Below are 14,267 nucleotides of genomic sequence, written 5' to 3'. Positions count from 1 at the left end.
AGTTGAGATGGAGTGATGGGGAGAGCTGAGAGAGAAAGTATTCATTGCTAGAATGAGATCCATTGACTCAAACTGAAACTTGGCAGGTTGCTGGACCCTTTGCGAGGCCACCCATGAGCCTCTGCAGCTCCAGGCGTATATTAGTGGTGGCTAGGATACAGTAGCATGAATTGGGTCACTTAACTGAAATCTAGGGTGTCACAGATCTGGTAGTACTGGCAAGTTGCTTCCCTCTGAGGGCTGTGGGGAAGAAGACATTCCAGGGCTCTTTCCTTTCTGTTTCTTTTTCCCTCTGTATGAGTATGGGTCTAAAGTTCCTTCTCCTACAAGGACAGCAGTGACCCTATCTCCCAAGTAAAATCCTACTCTAAAGTGTTAGAGTTAGGACTTCAGCACAGGAATTTTGACACACATCCTGAACAGGGCATTTTGAGGCCCTAGGGTACAAGTGGAGTGAGGGAGCGCACACAGTTGCTCACTAAGATGTGTCTCATCTGATTTTTCTTTCTCTGATGATCTTGGGCTCTGAGGATCCAATTCCCCATCTGCAAAATAGAGATTAGTCAGTGGATATCATATGCCACTGACTCTACACAGATGCCTTGGAAAACTTTGGGAGGACAAGGCTGTTGATCTCTCTTCTCTGCTGAACTTTGGCCTTCCACTCCTGGGAGCCTGACCTTGGATATACTATGAAGTGGAAAATCAAAGATGTGGAGTGGCTTCTTCACCATTTTCCACTATCTCAGAATAGAGTGGAAGCACCAGGGCAGGGCTCCAGCCCAGCATCCCTGCTAGGGCCAAGTTGCACTCCCAGTCCACAGCCCTGCTGCCTGCTGAGCCTGCTAAATATAGCTCCTTCCCAGAACAACGAAGAGGCCATGTGCCCATGGCTGCAGTCCCAATGACTAGCTTCTGGGCTGTCTGTCAGGCAAGCAGATGGCTGGGACTCTTTAGAGCCAGCCATAAAAGTCACTATGCAGCATAGTGACATTGAGACCCAGACTCTAGAGGACATGCCATTGGTCTTTTGTCTCTGGGGATGTGTGGCTCAGAGCCCTGGCCTAGGTGACTGAGCAAGGTTAAAGGGTAAGGAAATCCATGATCTTTCCAGGAAGTAGGAAGAGCCTGTCTTTACCTGACTCAGGTAGATCCTTGGCCTTAAGTCTCAGTCTCCACATCTGTGAGGTAAATGGAATTACCATATCTGTGCCTCCTGGTGGCATGCAGTGCATGTTGGGAGGCGATGGATGACCATGGCAGCCTCTGACGTGGGGCAGCTCATCCATCCTGCTGTGCTCTGCCCTCAGTGTGAGTGCTCTGTTTAGATTCTGAAGTTCTCCATCAGTCCAAGAGTTTGAGAGGCAGGAGATCTGTAGGGGTCTGTAATGGGGGAAGCAGCTGAGTCTTACCCCAGACCCTGCCACCCCTCTTCCCAAGACCTCTCTCTCTTATCCCAGGCCTCTTCCCAGCCTGGATCCAATTGGCCTCCCTTTGTGCGTTGACCTAAATGAAGAGCACAACAAAGAAAAACTGGTATGAATGAAAAGAAGCAAAACCAGGCTCTGGGCCTGGCTGTGCTAGGGGAGTCACTGGCCCACATTATCCCCTTCACCTGCTCAGTTCTGCTAAGGATGGAGAACTGGATCTCTTCCTTAACTAGCTAATAATGCTACCACTAAGGGGTCCTCTGAAGAGAGCTCATATGAACAACCTTAGCATAGGGACAGCCTGGTCTGCTTGCATCCAGGGACTGCTTCACACCAGGACTGTGCCTCCTGGGAGCACACAGGCTGCTGCCCACTGGTTGATGCCCTATAGATACGAGTCAGGACTAGATGTTTAGCCCCGGTGGTGACACAGAGACTCAAGAGTTGCTAGAGGAAGCATTAGGTTCCTATTGTTCAGACCTGCCGTTTTCTGCCTACACCCTGGCCCCAGGTGGGACATGCCAGGAATTAGGCCTTGGAGGAAAGGAAGAGCAGGTGCCAGGCTGCCTGTTGCTATGGCCACTATGCAGAGAGCACAACAATACAGAGCCTTACACATAGCTCTTGCTGTGGTCCATGCTGCTGCTGCTTCTTGCTTCTTGCTTCCTTCTTCCTTCTTTCTTCTTTGTGCTGGTCCTGGGACTTGAACTCAGGACCTGGGTGCTGCCCCTTAGTTTTTATGCTCAAGCCTAGTGCTCTACCATTTTGAGCCAACGTGCCAGTTCTGGCTTTTGGGGGTAGATAATTGGAGATAGGAGTCTCACGGACTTTTCTGGGCTGGCTTTGAACCACAATCCTCAGATCTTAGCCTCCTAAGTAGCTAAGATTATAGACATAACCCACCAGTGCCTAGCTTCTCAATAGAGGTTTAATCAGCAGCCTAAGGTCATGTAGCTCTCCAGAGCTCTCCAGGATTCAAGGTCTGGGTTGCTGGGAGTATCAGGGTCTCTAGTCTGATCATGTTCTTTCAAAAGCAATGGGCTGAAAGACATACAATGGAAGAAACACAGCCTCTTCAACCGCTGGTGCTGGGAAAACTGGGCAGCCACATGCAGAAAACTAAAAGTGGACCCCAGCCTATCACTATGCACCAACATCAACTCAAAATGGATTAAAGACCTTAACATTAAACCTGAATCTCTGAAAATACTGCAGGACAGAGTAGGATAGACACTTGAACTAATAGGCACAGGAAGGAACTTCCTGAACAGAGTCCCAGGGTCACAACAAGTTGGAGAGAGACTCGACAAATGGGACTACCTTAAAATAAAAAGCTTCTGCACAGATAAAGCTATCGCAACCAAGCTAGAAAGACAACCAACTAATTGGGAAAAAATATTTACCAGCAATATATCAGACAAGGGGTTAACATCCTGTATATACAGGGAACTCAAGAAACTAATCTCTCCCAAACCTAACAAACCAATTACTAAATGGGCAAGGGAACTAAAGAGGGACTTCTCAAATGAAGAAATAAAAATGGCAAAGAAACACATGAGGAAATGTTCATCATCCCTGGTGGTGAAGGAAATGCAAATAAAGATACCACCTTACCCCAGTCAGAATGTCTCACATCCACAAATCAGCCAACGACAAATGCTGGAGGGGATGTGGAGAAAGAGGAACCCTATTACACTGCTGGTGGGAATGTACACTTATACAACCACTTTGGAAAGCAGTCTGGAGGGTCCTTAGAAAGCTAAAGATTGACCTCCCTTATGACCCAGTCATACCACTTCTAGGCATCTACCCTGAACAACAGGAACCAATATACAAGGACACGTGCACCTCCATGTTTATTGCAGCACTGTTCGCAATAGCTAGGATATGGAAACAACCTAGATGCCCCACCACAGATGAATGGATCCAAAAATTGTGGTATCTATACACAATGGAATATTATGCAGCCATTAGAAATGACAAAATAATGGCATTTGCAAGGAAATGGATGGAGCTAGAAGGAATCATGTTGAGCGAGGTAAGCCAAGAACGAAGAGACAAACGGTACATGGTCTCCCTGATAAGTGGATGCTAAATCCAAAATGTTAGGTGATATGACAAAACAAACAGGACTTAAGAAACAAAGAACTCCCACTCATCTGGTTGAACCACTACTAAATATCCCCATGCTGCTGATCACATATATGGTATATAACATGTGAGCACCGTTATATATTACAGACTGTGATAGACAATTTGCTCCAGGAAAGTTAGAATGAACTTGTGACTTTAAATGAGCATCATTATTCCACAATACTGTGAATTTCCGGAAATTATGTAATCACTTAATTACAATCAAAAAAAAAAAAAAAAGAACCTGGGGAAGGGAGGGAGGGAGGGGATGAAAGGGGGAAAACAATGGAGGGGGTAACAGTGTTCAAGAGGAAGTGTATTCATTACCTCACTCATGTAACTGTAACCCTCTGTATGGTATCTTTACAAAAAAAAAAAAAAAGCAATGGGCTGGAATTGTGGCTTAGTGGTGGAGTAAGCACCTAGCATGCATGAGGCCCTGGGTTTCAAAAGTGATGCTAGTGACTTCTGAGAAGGTTGGCTGTATATCCTCTGCTAGGGCCTGCTAAGGACCGCTGCCTGTCCTCTGCAGATGAGCTGTTAGGCTGTCTTATAACAAAAACACTGAGTATTCTGAATGGAATGTCAGATGGAACTAACCTCCCAGAGCTCTTGGAAGTATCAAAAACATGTTAGCTTTCCTGTATTTCCTGTATTATATTTTTAAAGGGCCTTTGAAAAGCTTCTATGCCCCATATTTTTTCCATTCTTTGAAAAAAAAAAAAAGAGGCAAATGATGTCACTGCTGCTTTGCAGGCACGGAGTGGAGGAATTAACAATGGAGAGTTGGGAAGGATCATTACGCAAAGGATCCTAGCACATGTGTGTGCATATATATATATATATTATGTATGTATATATATATGTATATATATATATATGTGTGTGTGTATGTATGTATGCATGGGCTGCTTTAAGGAGGGCCCTGCAGCAGCTGCTAGGCCAGGATGAGCAGGATTGTGGGGAGAGGCTCTGGAGAGTAATTTAGGTCGTATGTAGAATGTCAGCAAAGGGATCACCTTTGACATTCTGTTTTTGTTTTTTTTTTAAAGAAATCACAGTGAAGAGTAAAATTGTTTTGTTACTCTGAGAGTCAGTCTGAAGCCCCTGCTGGACCTAGAGCCTGGTGTGTGGTGGTGATTTCTACCAAGCAACCATGAGTGCCTTGGGGTCAAAGCCAGGCTAACACCCATCTTCTCAGATCCTGCAGGGTTGACTAGGGGGCAGCCAGACCTGGATCCAGGGTGCCTGATGCTTCCTAGTGAGAGTGCCCATTGCCCTTAGCTACCTGGCTAGGGCCTCTCTGCTGGTCCCTTGCCCACACAAACTCAGAGCTCTAGAGACCCTGTCTGTAGCCACTGGCACAGCAGGGGTGGGGACAACCCTGAGCATTGTAGTCTAGGCCTGCCTACCCATGCTTTTCGAAGTTGGGCTCCACCCATTTTCAGGATGGAGGATGTCCTGAGACAGAGTAGAAGGTCACACTGTCCATGAAGACCCTTTTCTAGAAGGCGTGCTGGGGCCTGGCAACACCAGGCCTCTGGGGGGCCTTTGCCATCTCTGGCTACCACATCAGGAGCCCTGACTGAGCCCCTCTACTTGAATCCATGGTAGGAACTGTCCCTCTACCCTGATCTAACCTTATTCTCTCAGGGGACCCTGTGGCCTTGCCAGGCTTCCATTCCCAGGTGGCAGCAGAGGGAAGGCTGGTCCTAGCTGGTTAAAGATGTCAAGTTCAGCACAGTGCTCACTCCCTGGACATAGCTGATTCATGGTTGTCCTGTCATTGCTGCCCAATACTCCTCCTTCCCCCGCCAAGAAGCGGCCTACTCCTGAGCCTAACAGCAGGTCTGATGGACCTCCCTCCCCTGCCAAATGGAACCAACAATGTAAGAAAGGGACCTGTCTGGGAGGGCTAGACCCCAGCCACCTAACATTCCCTTAGAAGCTGGCAGCTACCTTAACCTCTCGGCAGGAGCACTAGCCCCAGGGCGCTGTCAAAGGGCATTCTACAGCCTGTGGCCTCCAGGATGGTGGCCAGTGGGGCAACATCTGTCTTCCCAGGTAGCAGAGCCCCCTGGGCCTGGTCTCTGGCCCTTCCCGTGCAGTCATGCAGAGCCTGGAATGCATTAATGCCTTTTATTAAACCCATCTGCTCCCTATAAGAGTATCTCAGGTCCCTATGCTCCCCCCCCCACCCTGAGTGTGGGGGGAGACTTCACACAGGCCATGATCATGTGATTTGGGCAGGCATGGGACCATCGAGGCTCCATCTGAGGGAGTTTGAGAAAACAGTACTGCCTCTCTGAGTGAGGCAAATGTGAATGCCAGCCAGGCTGGGCTCAAGGAGGACTGAGATCTGCAGGCCTTTACTGAACTTCCTGGGTCTGTGCCTCATCCAAGACTGGGATAAAACCAGGCTTGGCTCTTCCAGTTCTGCAGTTCACTGACAAAGCTGCCCTTCCTCTCCTCCCCAGGAGTGCATCATTGACGAGGACTGTGGGTCTAGCAGATACTGCCAGTTCTCCAGCTTCCAGTATACCTGCCAGCCATGCCGGGACCAGCAGACGGTGAGAATGCCAGGGGTGTCTCCAGAGCAGTACCACCAAGGGAATCGGAAAGAAGGCCAGAGGTCTCAGGGGTTCATAGCCAGGCTCCTGGAAGAGCCCTTCCATTATAGGCATGCCCCTAAAGAGACCAACTCCTGATTGACTAGGGAGCCATCTCAGCCTAGGATGCCAGGCAGCCACCTGCAGACATGCTACACTGCCACTGAATCACAGTCTCTGGTCACACTGTCTGCCTTGTGGGTGGCCCAGAGATGAAGCCCAACACCAGGTCCTTGTCCTGGGACACCTGTCCTAGTAGACACAAATATGCAGTAGACAAATCTGCAGCCCCCAGGCAGGAACAAGGGCTGCCTGTCTCTTCCCTTCTCCAGGATCTGCAGCCCACCCTCCAGATCTTTCTCCCAATCTGTTTTGTAATTGGGCAGAGGGAGAAGCAGGAGAAGGGAGCATTCCCTCAGTGGAGGTTTTACTGAGGAACTGAGCCAAGGCAAAGGGACCCTTTCTTCTACCCAGAAGGCCTTTGGGATCAGATTTTCTTGTCATTTTTCCTTATAATGGTAACACAATAAGGAAAATAAAGAGGTTCCTATTATCCTGCTTGGATCTATCTGGGGTGTCTTAGCTAATATACCTTTCAGCCCATTTCCAAACCACTGGGTGGAGCCACAGGGACTCCATATTGATCTGTAACTGCCATTTCATTTCCTTTGTGGTTCCTGGTCCTTACCACTTGTGTGCCATCCCCATCCTAGGCTATCTTGGTCTGATCTCAACAACTTAATTAAATCATGCTGTTGCCTACATCTGGGCCCTGAGCTGCCCTTCCTCCCTGAGCTGGGCCTAAGGGTGAATCCCAAAGATATCCAGGCATCTTTCACAGAGTCTGAGTGTTTTGACATTTCCTATTCCAATAGCCATGCTCCTATGTTGGCCCTTTAGTTCCCACTAATGCCCCGCTATCTTGGACCACAGCATGGGAGGGGGAGCAGGTGAGCCCACCTGCATGCACATCTCCAGGCTGAGCTGGCTGAGTGCCTGGGTCCACGAGCGGCACCCCCTTGTTTCTCCCCACCTCTCCCCAGCTCTGTACCCGGGACAGTGAGTGCTGTGGAAACCAGCTGTGTGTGTGGGGTCACTGCACCAGAAAGGCCATCAAAGGTGGCAATGGGACCATCTGCGACAACCAGAGGGACTGCCAGCCTGGGCTGTGCTGTGCTTTCCAGAAAGGTAGGTGGGACCCTGCATGGGTACAGGGAAGCCTGTCCCAAGCTCCAATAGACTTGCCTGCTGGACCACAGCCTGTCAGCTCCCCATAGGCTCCTAAAATGCTCAGGGCCCAGACCCACAACTCTGCCAGACTGTCTTTTTACTGTTTTTCCCTGTTGATACCTAAGCAAGTTCCATTCTTTAAGGCTGCATACGCTCAGGGCAGAAGGAATGTCCCAGATGAAGGGTTCAAGCATCCACTTGCTAGCCAGGCCTGACTGTAGCCTGAGCCCAGGCCCTTCTTCCTGTGATTCACCCCTTTACCCCCAGCTTCCTAGGCAAGGTGTGCACAGGCCTCTCTGCTCCCACCAGGATGTCCAGAAGCTCTCTTTAGTTCCCTTCCCAGTTCCATCATGTGCTGCCTCAATGCATTTCCTGAAGGGTGACCTTCGGGCCTTTATTCCCTCTGGGACTTGCAGTAGCTACTATGTCTCTCACAGGCAAGATCATCTGCCCCCATCTTTTCCTGTACCCCACCCCAGTTCCATTCCAATTTTTTCTATTATGTTGACCTCCGGCCTTTGCTCAGCTTGAGTGTCTTTTTTTTTCCACTCCTAATTTCTCTGGTTGAACTGGCCCTCAAAAGCCAGCTCACTTGTTGGTAGAATAGCTCCCTAGCTGCTCCAGTCCTCACAGGCCATTCCGTCCTATGTACATAATACCCTTTCAGTCCTCTCTTTCCTCTTCCTGGATCATAATCTTACCTTGGCCTGCTAAGGAGGTTGGAGGAGGCTGTACCCATTTCCCTGATTGCTTCCAGGCCTGCTGTTCCCTGTGTGCACACCCCTGCCCATGGAGGGCGAACTCTGCCATGACCCTGCCAGCCGGCTGCTTGACCTCATCACTTGGGAGCTGGAGCCTGATGGAGCTTTGGACCGATGCCCATGTGCTAGTGGCCTTCTCTGCCAGCCACACAGGTGAGGGCTCTCCTGCTGTCCCCCTGGGTGCAGAGAGAGAGAGAGAGAGAGAGAACCAGAACTACAGCTCCATTTCTGGATCTTTTTGGTTGTGCCAGCAGTATTCAATCTTATGTCCTAGCAGAATCCAGGGTGTCTGGGCAGATGGAATTCCCTCTTGTAAGATACCCAGGGACCCCAAAAGTGCAGCTGATGTGGGGGTTTAGAGTGTGCCTTATTGTCAGGCTTCCTGTCAGGAGTCCAGATGGGCAGGCAGCTGACAGGACACCATATGGCTCTAAAGCCTCAAGCCCCAGAGTCTTGGGGCTCTCCCGGTGCTACCAAGCCAGTAAAGGCAGTTCCAGCAAGCCAAGGCTACAGTTGGAGTGGGTTGCTCTGCTGGAGGACAATGTTCCAATTCATCTTTAGTAAGACATTTGCAGGAGGAGAGCCTTGTTGAGCCATATGAGGAAGTGCTGTGCAGGTGAGGCTGGAGGCTGGTACAGAGCCTGGAGACCTCCTTTTCCCCCTGGTCAAGACACAGCCTTTCTCTCCCCAGCCACAGCCTGGTGTACGTGTGCAAGCCAGCTTTCGTTGGCAGTCAACCTGAGGAAGGCCTGCTGCCCAAGGACGTCCCCATGGAGTATGAAGACGGCGACATCATGGAGGCAGTGCGCCAGGACCTAGAGGACCTGGAGAGGAGCCTGGCCCAGGAGATAATGCCCAGGGATCCCCCCACTGAGCTTCTGGTTGGAAAGGAGATTTAGATCCAGACCCATGCAGTGGGGTAGATGTGCAATAGAAGTGGCTAATTTATTTCTTCAGGTGTGTCCCCTAGCTGTGGGCTGGCCAGGCTTTCTCTGTGTTCCCTCCCCAGTAAATTTTCACTTTGGCTTGACAAAATGAGATGTCATGTGTTTGTCTTGTTGCCCCCACCTGTAATCCATGCACTCCCTGCTCTATGCAGCACAACAGGAGGGTGGGGCCCAGTAGGCCCATACTGTTGGCCACTTTGCCTCTATAGTGGACAGATGATATATTTTGTTCTATGTCAAACTGAGAATTGTCTAAAGGAGAAGAGGAAGAATAAGATGGAGGCTCCTCTTGATACGATTGCAGGGTGGGGGAGGGGGGGTGTGGACCTGCTTTGCAAACATTATCCTGGCAGAAACAGCCCCTGACTTTTTCATGCAGTTCTCCTGGTGGGCAGAAGCAACTGCCTGGGACCAGCTGTGCTGCTCACCCCAACTTCTTACTACCCACATCCATCCCTCAGTCATTCCCTCAGCTCCTACACCCATCATTTCCTGCCCTCATTCTCTAGGGAAGGAACTCTTCTGTTTCTCAAGGACCTTGAAGACTCAGTTTCCTGTACAAGTTGCACAGCTAGTTTTATTGGGTGATCAGGTGAATCATGGAGGTGTGACAACAAACCAAGTGTTCTCCCATGTACCCCAAACTAGCCTCAGGGCCACCACCAACACCCTCAAAAGGAAGGAAAATGAGTGTTCCTTTTGAGGCATATCTGGAATCAAGGTCAGACTACTTCTTATGTCCCCTCTGAGATTAAATTTCTATGAGAAACAACAACATGGAGTGGTTATTCTCATAGAGACCAGTGGCATTGACAGTGTGCCTGTATTAGCAACTTTGAAGGCACACTACTGGAACATGGGTTAACTTGCAGAAAATATACTTAGGTAATGGTAGAGCCAGCATTGTAAATGAAATCTGCAAAATCATTCACAGCACCTTTAGAGCAGTATGAGCCACATGGAGAAAGTGAAATATGGCTGCAATAACCAACACTGAGCACACTGAACTGGATGTCCTCCCTCAAAGGATATTTTTTTAGGTGCCAGAAATTGTTTCCATCCAGCGTTATTAAATTTTCAAGTTGCACACACTGTATAAGCATGCTTTCTTTGAGTTTTAAATTAGGTATAAACACATATGCTGCATTTAAAAATCAGGCATAAATCACTTCAACTACTCTTTCGTAGTTCTTGGGCTTTTTTTCCTTTTGACTCTGAATAAAATATAAAACTCAGCCAGTAAAATAAAATAGAAATGACCTGTATTGGAAAAAAAAAGATTTCTTCCATAAAATCAAGATTTCCAGACATCTGAGCACACACACACACCCTTTTTTTTAAAGTATCAAAATAGTTCAGAAATCTTAACTATTTTCTGGATGGAAAAAGTTAATCTTAGGAGAGTACTTCACTCCTGAAAGAACAAATCGGATATTTGAGTCTTTTTCTTGGATTTAAATGTAGTCCTGAGCCCATGTTATTCAGCTTTCTGTCACTGTAACAAAAACACCAGAGATCATTAGAGAAAAAGTTTGCTTTGACTCACAGTGTGTGAAGTTTTAGCCCATGATCTTGTTGCTTGGAAACTGGAGGTCAGCACATCATGGTGGAGGCCAAGCTGCTCACCTCATGGCTGGGAAGTGAAATTGGGAGACTGGAGTCCCACATTCCTTTTTTAAGAGTGCACCATCTCTTTTTTCCCCAGCCAAAGATGGTTATACTCCCTGCCAATAGTACCCTTGTGGGAACCAAGCCTTTAACACATTGGCTCTAAAGGATACTTTCTCTCACACTTTATAGCAGAGCAATGATATAGTAAGATTTTTAGATACTGTAATAATGAGGCTACCACCTGTATATTCAGGTCAGCAGACTGGTAGGCATCAGATTTGGGCAGTCTACCCAAATTAGTTCATTTCATCTTCACTGAACTCTTGTTACTGTGTTTCTCACTTAATGGATGAAGAAATGGGGGTGTAAGAAGATGGGAGGTCAGTCAGAAACAATACCTAGTAGTATGTCCAGTATACAAATATGGTCACATACAGAGCAGTTCTCTATTCACCCTCAACAAATCACCAGGAACACTCTTCATCTTTATAGATCAGTTACGTATGTGCTAAGAGCCTGCTCAGCACCTGAGCTTTGACATGTGCTTGGGGTGTCACATTGGCAGAGTGTCCCTGCCCTGAAGGCATTGCAGTCTAAGGAGGGAGGAGACATAGCTAAATTAAGCAACAGTACAGACACAGCCCAATATTAGAGTATTGCAGAATCCCAGATGCAGAGCTTGGCTTGGAGAGATGGTGTGGGGACTGGCTCTCAAAGATGGTATAAAGTTACTCAGGAAACCAGAGGGGGGAGGAAAGGCATTCTGGGCCATGGGCAGAGGAAGGGAAGGAGGGAAGCAAAGAGGAGTGCTGTACAGGAGAAACATCGGGTCATTGGCCTTGGCTCGAAGGCGAGGAAAGCTTGAATAACTATTTGGAGAGGAAGCTGAACATTATCTCATCCAACAACAAAATGTTGAGTACCCACCATATGCCAGGCTCTGTATTAGTGCCAAAGGGGCAGTGGTAAAGGAGATAAAAACAGCTCACTCTCCTGATTATCCTGCTCTCCTTTATTATAGTCACCAAAACAGAAGGAAGCGCTTTGCATAACACTTAGCTGAAATCCACATCTAGAGTAGATGGACAGTCAATTCTATATGCAGTGGGGGAAAACGTGACTAGATGCGGCTCTTTGACTCTCACTTCTTGTTCTCCAGATCCAGTTCCTGTCAAGGAAGCCATGGCAAATACTGAGTTAGGCTGCTTAGCAAGGGGGTCAAGGGACCCCCCCCCCCACCTTGTAGGTGAGGCGATGTAAGGAAATAGCTGCCAGAAAGCTTCTATTCAGAAGACTTTCCCTTCTGGCCAACAAAAGGAAAGTAGCAAAGAAGACAGCCTTATGTCCTTGTCCCTATGTGACATTAGGTTCTGCAGCAGCCATCTGGGGACCCTGGGGTCAGTGGAACTGTGTTCCTTCCTGGACACTCTACAGCAGCATCTACTTCTTTGCTTCTTAGCTTCTAAGGTGGTGTATAGCCCCCTCTTCAAAGCCAGCAATAGCAGGTTTGTCCTCAAGTACTGTCTCTCTGGTTCTCTGTAGTGGAAGGTTCTCTACTTTTAAAACAGCTCTCCTCACTTTGTTTTTTTTGGGGGGGGGTCTGGTCATGGGGCCTGAACTCTGGGCCTGGGCACTGTCCCTCAGCTCTTCAGCTCAAGGCTAGTGCTCTACCACTTGAGCCACAGCACCACTTCCAGCTTTTTTTCTTTTTGCTTATGTGGTGCTGAGGAATGGAACCCAGGGCCTCATGCATGCCTCATGCATGCAAGGCAAGCACTCTACCACTGAGCCACCTTCCCAGCCCTCTCCTCAATCTTATCAGAATAATTTTCCCAGAATCAGCAAAATCTTCCATGCCAATATCCTTAACCTCATCAGCAGTCTCTGTGCCACGTAAGACAGACATTCACAAGATGCAGGATTTAAGCCATGGTCATCTGTGGGAAACCATTACTCTGCTTACCCTAGAGAGGTGAATCTGAGCCCTGAAAATTGGGGGCTAGGGAAGCACCAATCCTGGTCACCAGTGTCTCTGGAAACTTCTAAAGCTAGCTACTGATATTATTATAGCCAAAATTCCATGACTGTCATTTTGCAAAGCATTCCTCATGAACTATTTGCATGATGCCTAACAGGCAGGAGAACTTAGCACCACTGGCTGAGCTTTTCACAGACAGCTAGAAAAAAGGGAGGCAGAATAGGAGTGAAGAGAAGCAAGGTGTGAGAGGGAGGACACAATGAGAAAAGGGGCAAGTGTTCCTATTTTCTGTAAACTCTAAATCTTCCAGAAATGCAGATAATTTGCTGAGATTACCCTCAATAGCTGCAGTTCCAAGTATGGTTGCACAGGACTAATGGAAGCCATTGCCATGGAGACAGCAACACGAGTTACTCTGTAAATAAGGGGCATGAGATGCCCCTTGTGAAGGTGCAGTTTCTGTTTCAAAGAGGTTGGCAAAAGATGTAGTCAAATTTCACAAGAATCTCAGTGTTGGAGTTGAGTCTCTTGCAACAGGATCTGTAGAACTGCTTTCAAGTTTACAAGATTCAAGCAAGAAGACAGTGTGGCCTCACCTCTACCAACAGGCAACAGTTCAGGAAGAGATGTCATTCCATCTTTCCTACCACTTTCTGCCATCACAAGTGTTGCAGGAAGAGCATTCTGACCACACATTCTCCTCCCTGCTCCCAGTGGGGGATAGCACAGGTGGCAAGCTGGGGGGCGGGGGAGAAGAGGAGGCAGTCATGGAACTTTGAAGAGGCTGAATTTAACATTTGATCTCAATTTAAGATTAGATCACTTTAGTAACTCAAGGTGATTTTAAAATTAAGAGGATGTCACTGAAAGCTTGATGAGAACCCATTTCCCAGGGGAAACCACCATAATACAGTGAGCAACAAGAAAAACTATTACTGCTTATTCATTTCCACAAGTTAGAAATTTTTATTGGGGGAAGGGGTAGGATTAACCTAGGGTCTCACTTAGCTGAGGCTGGCCATCTTCCTGCCTTGGTCTTCTAGGTGCTGGGATCACACAGAAGTGGGACTTGGCATACCCCGGTTCATTAGTTTGGACTCTAAGCAGGCTTCTTAAGTCTCATATTGGAGGCTGGAAACTGTGTACTGTCTATGAGGGGAGGCAGCAATAAGGCACAGAGAACACAGGAGGGCTTTATTCACTCATAATTGGGGGTGGGACTAGGGCATGCAAGGCTCAAGGAGTAGAGCACTCAGGCTGAGTTCACATTCCCAGTACTATAAAAAAGCAAAACAACAACTAGTAAAATAATTTGGGGCTGGAAAATTCTTGGTCCTAACCCACAAAGACTGATCTCTCTGGGGTGGTTAGTAGCTGAGAAGTGAAAAGAAGTACTGACAAGGGGAATGGGACACAGCATTGCCCGAGATCTTTAGTGGTCCCAGGCTGGCCCCGACTTACAGCTGGATATTTTTCTAAATGTTCACACATACTTCAATGCATTCTTATTTATCCAGTTGTCTTGTTTCTGAAAGCCAAGTTGTAAAAAATTAAAACTGGATCTAACC

At 47.9% G+C, this 14,267-nt stretch overlaps 1 protein-coding gene across 1 annotated transcript in view; it reads left to right on the top strand.

Annotated features, from left to right (window-relative positions):
• The window catches only part of Dkk3 (dickkopf WNT signaling pathway inhibitor 3), a 35,328-nt gene extending 25,443 nt beyond the window's left edge, over positions 1-9,885 (top strand). Inside the window, exons 4-7 of the mRNA XM_070035324.1 lie at positions 6,041-6,133; positions 7,216-7,360; positions 8,160-8,316; positions 8,855-9,885. Of these exons, the coding sequence (XP_069891425.1) occupies positions 6,041-6,133; positions 7,216-7,360; positions 8,160-8,316; positions 8,855-9,062 (603 nt within the window). The 3' untranslated portion in view covers positions 9,063-9,885. The remainder of the gene's footprint in view (positions 1-6,040; positions 6,134-7,215; positions 7,361-8,159; positions 8,317-8,854) is intronic.
• Positions 9,886-14,267: the final 4,382 nt, after the last annotated feature.

The sequence above is a fragment of the Dipodomys merriami genome, unplaced genomic scaffold (assembly GCF_024711535.1).
Source record: "Dipodomys merriami isolate MVZ:Mamm:240054 unplaced genomic scaffold, mDipMer1.0.p SCAF_25, whole genome shotgun sequence".
Classification (NCBI taxonomy): domain Eukaryota; kingdom Metazoa; phylum Chordata; class Mammalia; order Rodentia; family Heteromyidae; genus Dipodomys; species Dipodomys merriami.
Note: the sequence above shows the minus strand (reverse complement) of the source record. Positions and strands in the feature narration are given on the sequence as shown.